The 19074-nt window shown below is 58.2% G+C and overlaps 1 protein-coding gene and 1 pseudogene across 6 annotated transcripts in view; one reads left to right on the top strand and one right to left on the bottom strand.

Annotated features, from left to right (window-relative positions):
- Nucleotides 1-7162: 7162 nt before the first annotated feature.
- The window catches only part of BCAS3 (BCAS3 microtubule associated cell migration factor), a 562723-nt gene continuing 550811 nt past the window's right edge, over nucleotides 7163-19074 (bottom strand). For 3 of the 6 annotated variants that reach the window (XM_014790917.2, XM_087440868.1, XM_087440870.1), the window contains 2 exons: nucleotides 11372-11462; nucleotides 7163-7976 (listed from right to left, as the gene is read on the bottom strand). In XM_014790917.2, coding sequence (XP_014646403.1) covers nucleotides 7940-7976; nucleotides 11372-11462 — 128 coding nt within the window. In that variant the 3' untranslated portion in view covers nucleotides 7163-7939. The remainder of the gene's footprint in view (nucleotides 7977-11371; nucleotides 11463-19074) is intronic. The other 3 variants (XM_004434813.3, XM_014790915.2, XM_004434814.3) reach the window with 1 other exon arrangement.
- Nucleotides 17451-18657, top strand: LOC147914968 (uncharacterized; annotated as a pseudogene).

Raw genomic sequence — 19074 nt, 5'->3', positions numbered from 1 at the left:
GATCTTGTCGTGATCTCTGGAAAACTGTGACTATCTCACATGTCCTGCCCTGCTCGGATCCCCTGCGCTAACGAGCCAGGCCCCCCTTGATTGCTGATTTTACGCTTTTTGGACCAATTGTGGGTCTCCGGGGGCGGGGTTTTGACAGCTCAGGCCAAGCTCTGGCCGGGAGGGGGGGCCGGGGAGAAGGTGTCGGAAGCCTCAGCAGTAAGAAAACATGTCAACAGAATAAAATATTAACCAATGACGGGCCAGCGGGCCCCGAGACCCCTCCCCCTGCCCCGGCCCCCACCTCGCCGCCCGCGCCCGCGGCTGCCTGCGCCGGGACGCGAAAGCTCGGCGGGCCGACCCGACCCGCCGAAAGGGCCTGAGGCGGGGGCGCCCGGGTCCCAGGGCCCTGGGGAAGGACCCCCAGCCGCACGCCGGCCCCAAGTGCAAAGCACTGACACGGCCCCGAGAGGAGAGGGGGCGCCCTCCCTCTCCCGCGCCTTGCCGCCCGGCCGCTCTGGCCCGCGCCCCAGCTTGGCCTCCGACCCCGCTCCCGGCCGCGGTGCCGCCCGGGGCCCCTGCACTCCGGAGGGAGGCTGCGGGTGCTGGAAAGAGAGGCCGGTGGGCTGGCGAGTCGGGAGGCGCGGGCGGCCGAGGTCCCGGAGTGGAACCCAGGTGGCGGGAGCCGGTGAGTGGAGCCGTGACAGAGCCCTGTGGGGTCGGCGTGGGCGGGAGCGGGACGCGGCCTTGCACTCGGGAAACGCGGGGACCCCCTAGCCCGCGCCTCCCCTCACAGGAAGACTCAGGAGGAACCTGGAGTTCCGGGCAAGCTTTGGATTCAGCCCAGTAACCGTCTGCGTCCCCGACCCAGCCCTGAGCCCTCCGACGGTCTGGAGAGCCGGTCCTTGGGCTAGGAAGGTGTGCGCACCTTCCGCCGAGCACAGGGCGGCACGGCGCGGGCTGATCCCGGCCCTCAGATTCTTGACCCGCGACCCAACGAATTTTCGCCGCATCCGGTACCGGTACCGGAGACATAAGCCTTCCTCATCCTAAACAGCGGCATCCTCTCTCCGCCACTTTCCTAGAGTTTGTTTGCGACTCTCGGAAGCGCACGTCCTCCAAGTTCAGTACTGCCGAGTAATGAGTGTGGGGGTCGGAGTGTCTGTGCGCACCTGTAGCTGAACGCCCCTACCCCACTCTCCTCAATCAGTCTTGGTTCTCCAGCAGCCCCTTTATTACCCCCTTCACCCCCCGCAGTGTGTGTGTGTGTGCGCGCGCGTGTGTGCTTCGTGCCCAGTGTGGTGGTGCTCTCTCTGCGCAGCGGGAGCTGCAACTTAAGGCGTACGTCCTTAGAGTGAAGCGGCCACACACCTGCCTTGAATCGGGCTCCGGCGCCGACACTCGGACTGATTTCTGGCGGTCGCGTTCCGAAGGACAAGACGGACCACGCACTAGACACGGGTGGCACTCTTGCCCGCACAACCAATAAAGTGCGAGTGAGTTCGGCCGGTGCGGGCCGTGTGCCCGCGTGGTGGGCGCGTACAGCCCACATCCAACAGTGACCCAGGCAACCTTGCCCATCCGCTGCGTACACCCAGTCGCAGGGCACCTTGTCGCTGCACGCTCGGACCTGGCATGTAAAGCCTGATCGCCCCGGGCAGTGCGAGTTCGGGACTGGCCGGAGCGGTTTGGCCTCCGGGACCTTTTTTCTACTTTTCCTAGCCGCCCCGGCGCTCTCGAAACTCCCCTACCCAGCGCGCAAATGGGCGCCGCCCCCACGAGGTCTTCGCGACCTCGCTCTTGACTGGGTCGCTCCTCTCTTAGTGCCTCCTCTCTGTCCAGAACGAATTTTCGGCTCCGCGCTGCGCAGTCTACGCGGCCGAGGCAAGATCCGTTGCAGCTGTGCACAGGCAAAGTCTTGCCGGCTCCATCTTAGGCAGGATGTGGCCCCTCGGGGAGGGGCGTGTGCGGACAGGTTTGCTCAGTCTGTGAGGTGACCAGAAAATAGCCAGAGCGGTGTTCCTTAGCCGGGAATCCGGGTACGGGCCTGGGAATCCGTGAATATATTTGCAGAGTCGTGTGTACACATACTTTCGGACTAGTAAAAATGTATGTATACCTGTGTGTGTGCAATTTGGATATTTTCCTGGGGAACGTCCGTATCTGGTCCAGGGGTCCAAGGCCCGGAGAGTTTGAAACACGCGGGCCTGGGTTGTTTGCCCAAGAAACCCGGCGGCGACGGTGCAGCGGCTGCATTTGGGGCCCACGATCCCACCTGGCCACAGCCAGTGGGCCACGGACCTGCCCTCCGGTGGCCACAGGCTCTTTCCGGGCCGGGCCCCCACCGTCTGCGCCGCTGTCCCGCAAGGTCCTGCAACAGCTGCTCTCAAGACTTTGAGTCTACTCCCCAGCCAAACTCTCCAGCGAGGAAAATCCATGGTTCACGGAAAACCCGCGCAGGGGAGGCCCAGGCGGCCCCGGAGCGGCGCCGTGCGGCGCCTAGTTCCCTCTTGGCCCCTCCCCCACCTGGGTCTACCCCTCTTCCCCTTCGCAGGAACAGGCGCCCCTGGGGGGTCCCCGGGGCTGAGAGTGCGTGTCTCTTTAAGAGGCCCCGGGGGGCGCCTCGCGAGCCGCCGGGAGCTGGAGGGGGAGGGCACGGGCGGGGGCGGCTGGCGCCAGGCGGCCGAGGCCCCACAACAAAGCTCCGGCCCCTGTCACTTCGCATCGGCCGGGCCCCGCAGACGGGCGGGGGACGCGCGCTCAGCCGCCCCTCCCTCTCCCAGGCGGTCCTGGGCGCGGGCGTCGGGCGGGCGCAGGCCTCCCGGCCTCCGGCCCGTTGCGCGCGCTCAGTACGCTCCGCGCTTCCCGCAACAAGGAAATTGGGCGGGGGCGGCGGGGGCCGGGTGGGGCCGCCGTCCTGAGCCTGGCTGGGCTGCTGGTCCGTCCTTGGCCCCGTAACCTTTCGCGGGGTCAAGAGCCACTGCTGAGACCTTTCCTGGGTTGGTCCCCGCCGGTGTCTTTGGTCGGTGTGACTAAGCGTGATCTGCGTGCGCCCGCGGGCATGGCTTGGGGATGTATGGCAGAAGGGACGTACGTCCGGGTAACCGGGCGCTGGCGTGATACTGGTACTAAGTGCACGGTCGTGTATGAGTGTGTCCGGGCTAAGCTCGGGTGACGAGTGTGGCCCTACGCGTGTGACCAGCAGTGGAGGTGCAACTGGGTGCGTCGGTCCCGGTCTTGGCGTGTTGTGTGTGTATGCAGGGGGGTGGGGCAGACAGACAGAGTTGCTTCTCATCTCTGGCTTCCCGGCCGGACCCGCGCCTCCCAGAGCCTTGGCGCCAGCCAGCCCCGTTTAGCGGCCGGGCCCGGCTCCCCCGCGGTCCCGGGTCTGGCTGGGGTGGGGGCCGCGGCCTCGATGACCCCGGCCCGCAGCGGCCCGGCCTGTCCCTTCCACTTAGACAAATTGCGGCTGACAGGCACGCAGTCTCTCTGGAGTCGCCGCCCGCCCGTCGCCTCCCTCCCGACCCAATTACCCCGCGCAGGGTCGGGCCAAGTGGCTGGGATGGGGCGGGGGGCGCGGGGAGAGTGGGAGGCGCGACTTCTTCTCGGCCACATTGTGGCCCCGGTCTTGCGCCGGGACGGGCGGCGGGGCCGCTTCTTCCGGTTAGGTCCCGCAAAGTGCCTGGGCAACCATGGCTTTTGAGGTCAGTCCCCAGTCTTCCAGGCTGATGCGAAGGCGAGGCCCAGCCTGGCCGCTGTGGCCCGGGACAGAACTGGCCCTCAAGGGGCGTCGCTCTGCACCTGAGAGCGAAGTCACACGGCCAGCAACCAAGGACGCGTCCCCGCCGGACTTTGGACGACTTCCCCAGAGTTTTGGGAATCCCGTAACCCCGGAAGCTCCAGAATATTTTCTGCTTTGGCGTCGAGGTCCGCGAGTCACAGCTGTCCACTTGGGACCCCGGGTTCGGCAAAAGTGAGGTGCACATCTGTGAAGCTGCGTGTGCGTGGACGTGCACGGGTGTGAGATCATGGGTGTAGCTGCCTAGGATGGCGGCAGCATGAACAGGCCACGAAGCTATGTGGCTTGAAAGTGAGGGAAAAGCGCAGGAAGGACCCCTAGGACCGGCCCACCTGCGAGAGAAGGGCGGGGCTGGCCTGCGCGCGCTCACCAGACTCTTGATTCGCTTTTAGAAACGCTTTCACAGGGAGCGGGGCCGGGATTCCCTGGAGCAGCTTCGGGGACAGCGCGCTACAATCCGGGCCCCAGCTGCTCCGCACGCGCCCTCCCTCTCCCCGCGGAAGAGCTACCTGGCTGTCCAGTCAGCCTCCTGGCCTCGAACCAACCTTTTGCCTTTTGACCTGCAGCTTCCTCTTTGCCTGCTTCAGCCTATTTGCTCCCCTCGTCAGGGCGTGCTCCCCTCCCCCCACTTTAGAGATGAGGACTCTGAAGCCCAGAGGTGCAGTAATTTACTCGAGGCCACACAGCTACCCGGTGGCAGAGCAGGGATGGGACCCTGGGACCTGCAAAGAGAGTAAGGTGGAATCCACTCCTTAGAAGGTGGTGATGTCATTGCTGTCCCACTAGCTACCCCTTCTCATACAGCAAGGGCAATAATGAGACTCCAGTGCCCCACCCTAAGGCTGGGCTCTTGCTTTGAATACAAGGCATTACAAGATGCTCTCTCCCTTTGCCCTGGAGTTTCCAGCTCTAGGTCTGCAGGAGGGGGCAGGCTTCTCAGTTACACAAGGACAAGGGAGCAGCTTCAGAGTCAGTGGGGGCCTGGGGCTGGAAGCTCGTAGGGGTAGGGGATGGGGGTGAGGGAGATCAGAGTCTTGGATTGTGTGGGGGCACAGGACAGGGAGGTCAGGGCAGAATTGGGGCCTCAAATGGAACTGGCCAGGGCATGTGAGGCAGCGAAGTGCAGACAGGGGTCAGCAGATTAGCTGTGTGACTTTGTAACGTTGGGCAAAGCCCTGGCCTCCTCTGGGGCTCAGGCTTTTCATCTGCAAAATGAGGACCGAACAGTGCACTCTTAGCTTCCTTCTAGTTTAGATTCTCTGATCTGTGAAAATCAGAAAAATCAGCACTGAGAAACCATTTCCAGTCCCCAACCGGCAGCTGCCTGCTCTGCCTCTGCCTGCTTCCAGAGGAGCTGACACCAGTGTTTGATAGAGTGCCTGTGCGCCTGAATTTGCCTTGGGACCACTGGGCCTTTTCTCAAATCAATCCCAGACAGTGCCCTCCCTCCTTGAGCTGCAGCCCCAGCTCCTATTAGCCTCCTCGCAGACGGTAAAGGTATTTTTTTCCTCCGTTAAACTGAAAGTCCATAGTAATTTGCCTGTTGAGCAGGTAGTGCTATGAGAATCTGGGAGATCACATGGCTTCCTCAATGTACCCGGTCAGGCCCCAATTAGATGCATGTTCTGATGGTCTCCTGAGTGCTGCCATCATGGCAGTCTGCTGGGGCCGCAGTGGGTGAGGCGGAGATTGCCTGGGTGTTATCTCTAGAGGATAGGAGGCTGGCTGCTCCAGGGCCAGTGGGCAGTAAGGTCTCCCACCCTGTGGCCCAGCTCTCACTTCCAGCTGATTACAGGCTGTGGCAGGGCCCATAACCTTCCCAATTAGCCGGGGGCCAGGCCCAAGGCCTCTCTGATAACCCGAGCTCCAGTGGCAGCCGCCATGGGGCCAGCTTATCTGGCCTCTCTTATCCTCCCCCTTCCCCCACATACTCAAAGAGTTGTCCTGGCTGTGAGCAGATGAATAACCAGATTGTCCTGCAAGCTCAGCCGGGAAGTCCAGCCCTACACCCACCACTTTCCCCGACTGGAGGTGGCCACAGCTGTTTTGCACCCCCTGGAGGGAAAGGGCTGAGCCAGGAAGGACTCTTGACTCTAAGCTGCCCGCCGGTTCCCTGCATGGTTGGAGAGAGGTCCTGGCTCTCCATCTTTGCCCCATCCACGTGCCCTAGTCTGGGTTCAGAGGGGCTCACCCTTCCAAGAGCTCTGAACCCATTCCCGGGGAGCCAGGTCATGGGCAATGTGCATAGGCAGCCTGGTGTCACCCCCCTCCCTGTCCTCTTTTGACTGAAACACTGCTCCGGCTGCATGTGGGGGCTGTGCCAGGCACATCAATGTCTCCAATTCAGCCAAAATGGAGAAAAGTTGCTGCTCGTTGGGCAGCCCCCACTGGCTGTGCCCAGGTCCCCTCACGTTCCCAGCATGCTTCACTCTGGCATGTGATTTTTTTACCCTACAAGTTCCCAGGCAGGAAGGACTTGGCTTCAGCTACCCTCTGCAGGGCCATCTACTCAGCCTACAGAGTCTAATGTGATTTAGGTCCCCCTTCTCCCAACATGCACAACTGATGGGTTGGAGGGAACTGAAGATTAAATCTCATGTGCCAGGGTTGGATGGGGTGCATGTGAAGGGGGCAGGTACCCCAGGAGCTGCCCCAGCTCCAGCTAGACAGGTGGATGGGAAGGTCTGCTTGTTTGTGAACTCAACTCTTCTGTGGCTGTTACATTAAACTTCACCCCAAACCACACCTGGCTCAGTGGGTTTCCTTCAATCCTCCCAGGCCTCCCCCCGGGCTCAGGGAAGGGGGACTGGGGCTAGCATTAGTCTCCTTCCTGCTCAACACCCATTTTTGCTCCCGCTGCTCCTGTCTCCTTCCTGCCATTCACTTTAGGTCCAGAATTGGGAGGAGGGTGGGCAACAAAATCAGAAATTTGTCATCCAAGGTTCCAGCCAGGTTTCATGAGAGACCCACCTTCACCTGACCATTCTTCCACCTTCTGAGTTTGAAAAGAGAGGCAATTACAAGGTACCTGTTCTAAAGATTAGGCCAGAGTCTTCATCAGGCTCTCCTTCCCACAGTAGCCCACCAGCACACGCCAAGGACCTGACTGGCCCTGACTGCCACAGCCAGGGAGGGTTCGGGCCTGTGGTGCCCCCAGAACTCACTGGCTCTGGTAACAGGCAAGAAGGTTAGAGAATGGATTTAAATCAGGCCCCACCCAAATTCCAGAGCAAACATTCTCCTTCTCCTTCCTACCCCCTCACTGACTCCCTGCTCAGTTGCGCATGTCGGGGCGGGGGGTGTTGGGAGCAGGGGCACATGGTCGGGCCCCCAGGACTCTGCTCAGCGCTTAGAAAAGACCCTGACCCCAGCAACTCAGGGATGGACACCAATTGCAGCATGATTTATTGGACAAGACGTGCACTTTTTGACAGGGCCTCAGTAACCACAGTTTCCTTCACTGAACAGTACAGAACCAGGGTAAAGGGCTTAGAGACAAGAAAGACAAATCCTTCCCAGGAGCTGAAGGGGAAAGAAAAGAGGAAGGGGGGCTTCTCCTTCCTTCCTCCTTCTCTAATACTCTGGGCCTCAGTTCACCCCATGCCAGAGGAAAGTTGGCCAAGGGAAGATGGACCATGTGTGCCACAGCCAGGAGTGGGCTGGGGCTGTCCGCTCAGGGCCAAAATCCCCGGCCGGCCATCCACACTTTCCCCACCCAGGCCCCCTGTGGGTGTGGTTAGAAAATACAAAAGCGGATCCAATGCAGGACATCATGTGCAAACAGAAGAGGGGACGGAGCTTCTGCAGAGTCTCTCTAGGCCACAGCCCCGCTGATGGGGGGCAGAGGTCAGAGTGCGCTGCGGTGCTTTGGAGAAGGGTCTCTTCTCGATCCAAGGAGGGTGGGTGGCTGTTGTCACTAAGCTTGGGGAAGACGGTTGGTGAAAGAGGAGCAGAGACTGAAGGGCAGGACCAGAGGGGGGCTTCTCCCGCTCCCTCCAGCAGGTGAGTGGGCCGGCCAGTCAGAAGCAGGCTGTTGGTACCTACAGGAGGCCGGTAGGGAAGAGGCTGAGGGGCTGACTCTCATTGGTGGGCAGCGGAGATCGGTAGCCATCAAAGTTTCTTGGGATGCTGCCGCTGGTGGAACCTGAGCTGTTACTCAGAGTCTCGATGCTTCCCTCTCGCTGTAGTTCTGTAAGACAGAGGAGAAGGCCAGGCCGGGTCAGAGTGTGGTCTGGGGGGTGGGGACACATCCTGGGCCGGGCTGCCTGCCTTGAGACACCAGTCTGGGTCCATTTACATCCTTCTGGGCCAGGGGGCAGCTCGGGTCACAGGGAGGCACAGCCAGAGGAGGAAGAAGCTCCCTTGGCTGGCAGGCTCCAGTTGTTCCCTCATTGTGGGAACCCCTTTAGGCCAGAAGTACGGCCACCCTGATGATTTGTCTGGACCACACTGCCATGCGTGGGGCACGTGCCCACATCTGCACACATACTCAAGCTCAGCCAGCATGCTCCCCCAACTCCACGAGTGGCTCCTGTCCTGGATCCACAGGTCAGGCAGGAGGGGAGAAGTCAGGACACAGGAAGGACCTCAGCTTCCTTGCCTGAACTGTCCCTACCTCTCCTCCCCTGCCTCATCTGCCCTGGAGCTTCCACCCCGTCTCAGCCACTCACTTGCTCACTCATTCTCACCCACACAATCCGCCTGCTGGCCAGGCCCTGGTTCATCTTTGGCACCTCCTGGAAAGTGTGCTGTTTCCCTGCAGGAGGGAATGCCTGGTTTGAGAGGGGCCTACTCCAATGGAGAGGGGGTCCCTGCTTTTGGAGTGCCTCCTTTCTCCCTCTTAGCCCCCAAGTCTCCTAGAGGCCCCCAGAATGTACATGCTCAGAATCGACCTCCTCCACCCCTTCCCTGGCCCCAGCACAGCCATGCTGCCATCTTGGATATGGCGCCTGGCCCCATCTCATTCAGCTGTAGGCATCTTACTTAACTGCCTACCATCTCTTAACTCAAAACAGGTACTGGGGTAGGTGGGTTAGGAATAGACTTCCTTGCATGCTGAATGCAAGGAAGAAGGAATTACTTCTTCCTTTTTGAAAGTGGCCAGTTGCTATCCCCTTTCAGTCCCTCATAGTGGGCTCTGAGATGTGGGCACATGAATCCCGGGGCAGACTCTGGGAGTCTGCCCTAAGCCAAGATGTGGTGACCTGCAATCTCTCCTTCTCCAAGTATGCCTGCCTGGAACTGAGGGGGTCTTGCCTGTCCACCTCAGGGGCTCAGGACCTCAAAGCAGTCATCTGAAACAGCAAGGTGTACTCGAATGTTACACTTATCTGGTCTGGCTTGAGACCTTTATTTCCAGCCTGCACCCGCTCCCAGGCTCCCTGCCACCATACACATGCAGCACAGCTGGCTTTGGTTAGGGAGTGAGTCATGGCCTTTACTCCTGGGCTGACCATCACTAGCCAGCCAGGAACTAACCACTGACCCTCACTCCCTGCAGGCCACCCCCAAAGCACTGAGGCTGCCCAGTAGCAGCAGCCACAGAATGGATTGGGGGAGTTGTGCTGCCCTCCTTCACAGCAGGCACCAGGGCCCAGGCAGGAGGGGCCCTTAAGCTGCACCAGCCATGTCTGGGGCCTGAGCCCAGGCTGAAAGGGTATGCCCGGACACCAGAATCTCTCAGCGGATGGGGGCAGTGGAAGGAGAAGGCTGTGAACACAAGCTGCGGGCCTGACAATGGTCCCTGGTCTCCAAGAGACACTGGCTGCCCTGTTGGACCTGACCCTGGGATAAGTCGAGTTATCTAGATATGGACAGAAAACAAGGCTGTGGTGTGGGCTCGTTCCTCAGTTTCAGCCTAATTTGAGAGTACAGGCCATTGTGCCAAGAGAAGGAGAGGATGGGAAAGCAAAAGAGTAGACCCTGCGATTTCTATATGGAAGCTTCAGATTCCAAGAAAGCTCCTTCAATTCCCTTCTTTCCCCATAAGCAAGCCGAGGAGGTTGTGGGAGATCTGAGGCCCTACTTGATTTCAGAGGCCCCTGCCCTCATGCATGGCGGTCCCGGCACTAGGGGGCGCTGACAGCAGGGCCAGGAGGGCAGGAGAGAGGAGCACGGGCAGGAGCAAGAAAAGCAGGGGCTTCCTTAGGATCTGGACAGCAGGCCCAAGGAAGAAAGCCCCAGATGAAGGAGCAGCAAAGGCCACTAGTCTGGGGAAGGCTGGCTCCTTTCCAGAGCTAGGGGACAGGCCCAATGCTCTTGATGCAAAGTGCAAACACATCCACAGTGCCAAGGAAGCTGCGGAGACCGGAGCCCAGGACCAAGCGCGGCACCCCCACTGCCCCTCGGCACAGGCCCACAGCAACCCCCTCAGCAGCCTCAGTGACCCCACCCCACGAGTCTGAGTGGACGCACCTCATCCTATCATGTGACAGTGCAGGGGCAGTTGCCAAAGGGATTTACAAGATGAGTTTGCTGCTCTTGGGGGCCAGGTATAGCCTGAGCTGCCTTGCTCATATTTTCTCTTCAGCAATTAGGCCCAGGGTAAGATGGGAGTGGACAGGCTTCTCCCTTGCCCCCACAGCCCAGGGTGACCAGGATTTGCTAAGGTTAACTCCCGTACACCTCCCCGAGCCTCTTCCTCTCCCTTTCCACTGCCACTGTCTGGTTAGGCCTGAGCTTCCCACCTGGATAATTTTAAGAGCTCCCTACTGGTCTCCTGATCTCCAGAGCCCCCTCTCTGACCCACCCCACTATCAAAGCAGAGTGGTCTGTCTATAGCACAAACCTCATCTTGCTTTTCCTCTGCTTAAAAACCTTCATTGACTCCTAACAGTTCTTGGGATAAGGTCTCAACTCCTCAGCACTACAAAATGGCCTTCCATGACCTGGCCCCCAGACCCTACCTCACTAGTGTCACCTGTTATTGGACTTGAGGAACCAAAGTGATGAACTTATGCAGTTTTTGGATCTCTCCAGGCTGCTTTAGGCCTCTGGGCCTGTGCTCATGCAACTCGGTCTGATTGAAAAGCCCTTCCCAGGCTCTCTCAGCTCCCAGAACACCTACTCATCTTCCAAAGCTTAGCACAAGTGCCCACTCCTCCATAGGCCTGTCCTGTTGCCCTACCCAGGCTCTGCCATGCTCTGTATTGACTCCTGCCCCAGGCCCTCTAACACTGTGCACTGTCTGCTCACATGTGTGTCCCCATCCAGGTGGAGAGCCCCTCAGGGGCCAGATATCTCTGTATCCCTAGTGCCAACCACAGGGCCTGGAAAATAGCTCGTGCTCAAAAAATATTTCTTGAACGAATGAATCGATGAATAAATAAATGAATGATGTGTTAAGGGGAGGCAGGGCTTCTTCCTCAGCACGGATTACTAGTAAAAGAACCAGGAGCCTGGCTGGTCCTGGGCACTTTTCTACATGCCTTCTGTTAAACCCCTTCTCTCTTCTCCTCACTGAGACAGAACCACGAGCGTGTGGGGACGTGGAAGCGGAGGAGGGGCGCACACATGTTCCCCCTTCAAGTCACCCCAGCCGCCCAGCCCTAGGAGCAAGCGGCAAATGGAAATGGGTGGCCTTACCTTCCTCCATCCCGAACACATGCTTTGTTACTGTTGGGTTGCTCACGGACGCTGGGCTGTTGGCATTGTTTTTTTTTTCCTTTTTTTTTCCCTTTTGAAAAGAAAAGCATTGAGGAATCTTTTTGGAAAAGATATGGACAACGATTGAGAAGTACACTGATCTCTGTAAGCAGGTGGAGAGGACATAGGAGGTGTGGAGGCGTCACACTGGGAGGAGGGCAAGCTTGCAGCAGAATTCTGCAGTCAAGGAGGACAGTGACATACGTGTGTAGGGGGTTGGGGACCAACCAGTCTTGGGGGTTCCAGAGATGGAACTGTTGTGACAAGAGCCGAGACCCTTTTCAGTGTGGGGGTGGGGGGAGAGGGGCCGCACACAGAGCATGAGGAGCAGCTGTGGGAAGGAGAGAGAAGGGGCCTCTGGCCCATGCAGTGCCGGATGGTGCCCCATGCAGGCGGGTTGCTGGGAGAGGGCGAGGAGACAGAGACAGGCTGCAGAGTTTTCAGGGATGCCTCCTGACGTTTTGACTCAGTGGCCCAGCTTCCGGCTGCCGTCCTCTTCCCCCACTCCCAACACCCCCAGGTCTGGACAGCTCTCCTGCAGCTGAGGGGTACTTGTGGGGAAGTCCACCAGCAACCTGCCAGGGCCATAGGAGAGAGAGCTGGGGGCTCTGTGGTGGGGAACTAAGAAAGCATCCGCAGCAGCCCTCCACTTAGGAGAAGTATGTAGATTCTGGCTGGTGGGGAAAAGCTAGCTCTAAGGGAGGCTGTTCTCCAGGTTACAGAGCAAGGTGGGGGATGGGGAGGAGCTCCCAGTCAGTGGCTGGACTCAGACAGACGATAATCTCATTGTGACCTCACATTCTCCAGCGACTTTGTGCACCTGGGAGATGGGTGCTGGTCTCCCCATCTTGCAAATAGCAAAACCAAGGAAGAGTAGGAAGTCACTGGCCCTGGGTAGGCAGTGCCCTTGAGAGAGAACTGATGCTGGTGCAGGCACCAGGATGGAGATGTTGACAACTCCAGCATCACTAAGACTGGCTCCCAAAACCCTGGACACTGGCTATGTCCACCCATTCCCTGCTGGTTCTTGTTGGAAAATGGGCCTGCTACCCACAGATGCCCCTCTATGCCATGTGCCGGGATGGGCAAGCCACAGGGACTTGGAATGAGCCGTAACTGAAAGGGAGGAGCCTCGGCTCTCATGAAATAAGCAAAGGAAAGAGAAAGCTCGATCCTCCTGTTGCCCCCACTCTATATGGAGTCTGGCAAAATTCAAAGGTGTCAGAGGGGGCAGCGAGGTGGCTGACCTTGTTAGGGAGAAGCAACTGGTTACCTGGGCGTGTATGCCAAGGGAGACCCAGCTGCCAAGGAGGAGGCAGGAGCACGGCTGCCCACAGACATCGCCCCACTCCTGAGCTGGGGGCCATGCAGAATGAGGGAGCCTCTTTGCAGTAGTTCACTCCACCATGACTCCACCATGACTCCACTGTGACCCCTGCCCCCTCATCCCACAGTGGGATACTGCGGCCCCTTTGCAAAGGCAGAGCAGCAGAGACTGGCTCCTGGGAGCTGTGGGTGGGTGCTGATGAGCAGTTCAGGGCTCCGCCTGGGGAGAGGCAGAGGATGGAGGCAGACCCATGACTATCTCACACAGCGCCAGAGATGGCATCTGGGGACAGGGCATGAGGATGCCTCTGTCTATGGTCTTTCCCTCTGGAGTGCTGGTCCCCAAGACTGCTTCACTCTCAAGGTTCTCCCTGAGGCTGTCCTCTCCCCTGGGTACAAACTCTTCCCTCCCTCAAGGTCACCCCATGCCTGGCAAGGCAGGGACTTCTGGGGACAGACTGGACCGAGGCCTCTTTTCACACATTGGTCACTTTACTAAGCACCATGGTCTCGGTTCCCCCATTCCCTGGGGAGGGGTTGAAATGCTGAGGGGCTAAGGAGCCTCAGAGAGAGCTGGGGAAGCCCAGGTGGGTGGGGACCCCAGCGGAGGGTCAGGAGTGAAGTCCTGCTTTGGGCTTGACCTTCTCCAGGCCTCTTCTAGGCTGGATGGCAGTGGGGGCAGATGGCCAATCAGAGACCCTGAGGGAAGCCCCTTCGGCTTCTGAGGGGTGGAGGAGCGTAGTGAGGAGGGTAGTGTTGTAGAGAACCCAAGTCTCAGGACTCAGAAGGAGGCCTGTTTCTGGGACCTGTTTCTGGGACCTAGGAGGGCAGTGGGGTGTGTGTGTGTGTGTGTGTTTGGGAAGAGGATGCCTGGGACCCCTGGTTCAGCCTCCAGGCAGCCCCGGCTCTTCCCCCACCACAAAAGGAGCAGCATCTACGCCCGGCCCCTCCAGTGCTCAGAGGCTCCAGCCAGCCCTGCTCTGTACACTTAGAGCCTCATGATGCTGCTCATTAAAGGGATTAGCAGAGCACTTTTATTGGGCCCTGGCTGCAGCCACACACCCCAGTTCCAAACTAACCACCCAAGCAGCCTGGTGGGAGTAGGATTAGACCTCAGGGCCACTCTTACCCTGCACCCACAGCCTGCCCTTTTCTGGCAGTAAGAAGGGAGAATGCTCCCCACAACCCTACCCCACAGCCTCCAGGACCTGAGATGGGGGAGGCGCGGGGTCTGCCCAGTTTAGGGCAGTTTAGGAAAGCGGTTAAGAGCACAGGCGCTCTGCAACCTGGGAGACTTTGGGCAAGTTACTCAATAGCTCTGTGCCTCAGTTTCCTGCCATGAGGATAACAATGTCTGTTTCATAGCGTGGTTGTAAGAATTAAATTAAATAATGCATGTAGAGTGCATCACAGAATGCTTAAAGCTTCCAGTCAGCAAATGTGAGTTACTATTATTGTTGCAATTGTATTAGTGATTGTGATTATCTGTGGGACCTCAGGGTCCCTCTCCATCTTCCCTCCCCAGCAGGTGTCTCTGCCATCCAGGCTCCCACCAGCTCGCCCCTTGCTGGAGCTTGGGAAGGATTCTTTCTTTTTAATCAAGAAATGGCCCACGGAGGAAGATGGCAGATATGTGTTTACAGCTTTTCATTTCCCTCCTTGCCTCTTTGTAAATACCCTCTTCCAAGCTGGAAAATAAATTTCCAACTCTGTTGACATGCATCGATTTTTCCCTCCTGCGTCCACCTCCCAGTTCTCCCCCATCAGCAGGGCCTGTGGTGAAGCCCCTGGCCTGGGACGGGCTTAGTGGTAGCCCAGGGGAATAGGAGGCCCCAGAGCACAGAGCAGCCAGCCAAACTGCCCTATCTTGCCCAGTGCCCAGCTCAGAGGAGATCTGCAAACAGAAACAGTTCCAATCACCTTCTGCTGTGATGGTTCTTGGCTGGAGAGTGAGGTCGGTGGAGGGGGGTGTCCTTTGACTAGGTTAGGGATTTTCAGCATCTTCCCTGGATAGGATATGTGGAGAGGAGACCAGGGGACCACAGGACTGCTGCAAGTTTAGCAAACGGATCCAAATGGGGTCTGCCTCAAGCAATCAACTTTGTCAGCAAGGGGCCTGCCAGCAGGGCCTGGGACCAACCATGCAAACTGGGGCTTGGAGAGAAAAGGGCTAACGAAGTGGGGGACTTGAATGCATCCTGGGCTCAGCTGGATTGGCAGCTTCCTGCTGCTGGAACCCGCAGAGATGGCCCAGATGCCAACTAGGAGGTGGCCCTAGTGGACACAGCTATGGGCTGCTTGTCTTACACCAGTCCTGGGCCTGGAAACTACTGCTCTCTCCTGCAGAGTGTGGCTGAGGGAAGCAGAGATCGCTTCAGGGAGACAGAGATGGAGTTGGCTGAGAATGATTCTAGAAACCCTGAGAGCCCTGTCAGAGACCACACTCTGGGTTGGAGCCAGCCTCAGCCCCAGAGCACTTTCTAGGAGGTTAAAAGGGCAGCAGTTAAAGGAGGCAGCCTGTAGGGAGGCCCTGCTTGTCTTCACACTCAGACACGCCCACCTTCGAGGATGCCCTGCTCCCCTACACCTTCTCTCCTCGGGCACCTCTCCCAGCTCCACTCTGCGGGTCCGTTCCTCTCACCCTCAGGCCCCTCTCTCAGGCTGCAGAGCTAGGTTGCAGAGATACCAACAGACCAGGGATACTCTTTGTCTAGCACGGAGGTCTTGGGAGGATGGGGGCTGGGGGAGACTGAGAAGGGACCACCTTTTCCTTCTAGCAGGGATTTTTGTTCCCTTCCCAGGCATGCTTGCAGAAGGGAGGGCAGCTTCTCGAAGCTGAGGGGCTGAGGATGAAAAGGCTCCTCTGTGTTCAGATAATAGGAATCCTGGTTTGGGCTGATGGAATCCAGGAATAGATGAGAAGCAGGGCTCACTCTGGCCTGCTTATCTCCGGGCTTAACACCTATGTCTGAGCACAGAGCCCTGGCTCACTGACGCCACATAACTGCTGGTGATCTTAGCGTGCACACACAGCCTGACGTTCCTGAGAGCTTGAGCCATTGGCCCGAGGCCTGCAGCCCCTGGGTAGGCACGTGCCTTTCTTCCTGGCTGGAGTCTCTTTCAACCCCCAGGGCTCCCACAAAGGCGCTTCTATCCTCCTGGCCCAGCTCTTGTTCCTGACCCCCGCAGGTACTGAGACTCAGAATGTCACAGGATGAGGCCAAGGCCACATGGCCTGCCCTGCCCCCCAGCCCCCAGTCCCACACAGTGAGGGTAAATACCTGGTGCTCCTGGCTCAGGGTACCATGAACTGCCTCCCTTGGCCACTGGGGCCATGCATGTGCCTAATAACCTCAGCGTTTGTGGGGAGACCTGAGCCTAGGGAAGACCTCAGATCCTCCTTCAGACAGAGGTGTAATGACAGCAGATGAGCATGCTGGAATGTTGGGGAAGGGAGAATAGAAGTAGAAACAAAAGGCAGAGGGAGGCCTGAGGAATGAGGAGGACTCAGGAGGGAGGACCCATGTTCAAAAGGCCTCTTTCTTACCGCATCCTCCACCCCCTTTCTGCTGGAGCCAGGTATGTGTGTGTGTGTGTGTGTGTGTTGGGCTGGGAGCAGAGCATTTGAGTTCTAGGTAGAGCAGCTCACAGCCCAGCCTCAGATTCCTTCACAGCCTTTGAACAGCGGATGAGCAACGATGGTAGATGGGGTCTTAGCCAGAAGGTATGCTGGCCTGGTGGGGGCTGGAGCCTTTCCCCAGCTCCCTCATATAACAGCTATGATGCAGCACCAGTCCCAGGCAGAGAAAGACTCGAACCAAAAATGCTGCTACACCCCACTCCCAGGAAGCCCATGTTACCCAAGCCCTCCCAAGTCTTGGCTTCAAAGGAGAAGATCACAGGATCCCCCACCCAGGCCACCTCGACCAGTCCCCCACGTGCAGTGACCCTCTCAGTGCCACTATATTAGTATAACTTTAAATCCTGACCAAGGCAGAGCATGTCCTGTCACAACATGTTATACACGGGGACAGCAGAGGCTGAGCTGACCTGGCTCATGTTTCCCTGGTTTTGAGGTATTTGATAAATCTGGCTGAAGCCATGCTTAAGATCAGCCAGATGTAGGAGCAGCCCTGAGCTGAAACTCCCTTGGATGGCAGGAAGGAGGGGTCCTGTAGTAGGAGGCTGAGAGCTTCCTCTAGCCCCAGTTCTGCCAGAGACGTGCTGAATGACCTGGGCAAGTCACTTCACTTCTCATCTGCTTCATCATCTGTCAGGCAGGAGGGGAGGGGCTGCTCGGGCAACCTCCCTGGGCGTGCGAGGTTCTAAAGAGAAAGGATGTGATGGGGCTTTAAGAAGCAGAACACACACTGAACACGTGAGAGACCACTATTATTGCAGTGGTGTCCTGGTTAGAAAACCAGCGTTGCCATCTCTGGTGTTTCAGCAGGCTGAGGCCCCTGGAGAAGTGCTCCTCACCCAGGAGGGCCTGAAATGCCCTCCTAGCTGCAGGTCCTTGGCACGACACCGGGGGCAGAGCCTCGGCAGATGCCATCTAAGGTAGACTCAGGGCTGGGCAGCCCAGCGGCACGTCTTTGGTGGTAGAGAATGGCCAGCCAGGTGCTGTGACGTGACTTCTTGGTGTGCGTCTGCGTGTGGGGCGGATGTGGGTGCTCATGAGGGCCCTGCAAACATGCCCACTCAGCATGGCTATGAGGAGGAGACAGGGCTTGGAAACTCTCCCATGGAACCAGGTGTCTGGCAGCTGGCCTGGACCTGCCTGTCTCCTAAAGTCCAGCCTCGAAGCTCAGAAGATCCCACTGAGCGCCCAGGCGGGGTCTTCCTGAGCTGCCTTCCAGGGCTACGAGACAGCACAGGGGCCTGCAGACCACAGGAGAGACGCTGCTCCTTGAATGCTGCTGGCCTGACAGGCTAGAGCCACATCTGGTTCTCATTCAAATGTCCAAACGTAATTAAATTCTCTCCGATGCAGCGGAAGAGTTTGGTAAGATGTGGCTTTCCCCCTTTTCCATCAAGGTTAAGAAATCACAGTCTCTCATTCCACTGGCTGACCCACTCTCCTCCCTGCCACCAGTCTGTCCTATTCTGCAGAGGCCAAGGTCCAGGCTCTGATCTGTTTTCTAGAGCTAATGGGGCTGGGGCCAGTGTGGGGTACAAGGAGCCGCCCTCCCCCACTGTCCCACTTACCCACCTGAGAGGATTAACAGCTGAGGCCAAAGCAGCAGGCTGGAGACTGAGCAAGTCAGTGCACTGTGGGTTGGGTGGGGATGGGGAGGTGAGCGGCCCCCAGCACACAGCTGCCACACCCAGGCTGGCCTCAGTGACACACCAGTGTCCTCCTTCCACTGCCTAGATGTGAGGTACCTTGTGATACTCTGCCAAGGGATCCTTTCTTTGTAGTTCCTCATAATAGGAAGCACTTGAGAGTTAAGATTCTGGAGTCTCTGGTCTGGTCTACAGCTCCTCTGTGGGAAATGGAGCTTCCCACAGTCAGGGTAGTGTGAGGCCATCCCTCCTGCCCCTCACCTCTCACCCTGCAGCCTAGGGACTGCTGCAAGGAGACCCCCTGCCCCCTGCGCTCCCCCACGCACGAAGGAGGGGAGGCAGGAGAAATGCTGGCGGAACGGAGAATGGCAAGAGCAGCATAGGAGCCCTCTTAAGGAATCCCCAGGACCCCCATGTCTCACAAGCTTTGCTCACAGGCTTTCTGGCCTGTCAAGGCTCTGAACAGGTTAACGGGCAGCAGGGTCCAAGGCACAGTCTTCGGAGAAGGAGGGGGGCCTGCTCAACAGAAAGAAGGCCCACAAACTCAAGGCTTCAGTGCCTTTCCCCAGCCTCCCATTCAGGACTTCCCCAAATTCAGGCAGAATGTCCCCTAGATGAGCTGCTGCCCTTCCCAACTGAGTATCTTCAGTTTACGGCTTCTTTTTACTTAGGGATTTATGACTTTCACAGTAATAGGTTCCATTCTACTTCCTCTACGCCTATTTTTGTAATCTTTGTGCTACAGGCTTTACGAGTTTCTTAATAAGTCAGGGTATTTTTCCTTTTGAAACAAATTGTCCTGCAAGTTAATGACTTACAGTGGGTGTGGATGCTACCCAGAGACAGATGGGGGCTCGGGAGAGGATAACCAGGGAGGGGTAGGGGAGAATCTTCTAGATTAAATAGAGCTGTGTGGAGATCTCTTTCAGACTCTTGGCCAGCTCCTGTGCTCGAGTCCCCCATGCTGCTCACCAACATCCCTATCAGAGAATTAGGACCACTCTCAGGTGCACATGGCGTTCCCATGCCAA

This window comes from Ceratotherium simum, chromosome 16 (genome assembly GCF_057802395.1).
Source record: "Ceratotherium simum simum isolate JZ-2026a chromosome 16, ASM5780239v1, whole genome shotgun sequence".
NCBI lineage: Eukaryota > Metazoa > Chordata > Mammalia > Perissodactyla > Rhinocerotidae > Ceratotherium > Ceratotherium simum.
Note: the sequence above shows the minus strand (reverse complement) of the source record. Positions and strands in the feature narration are given on the sequence as shown.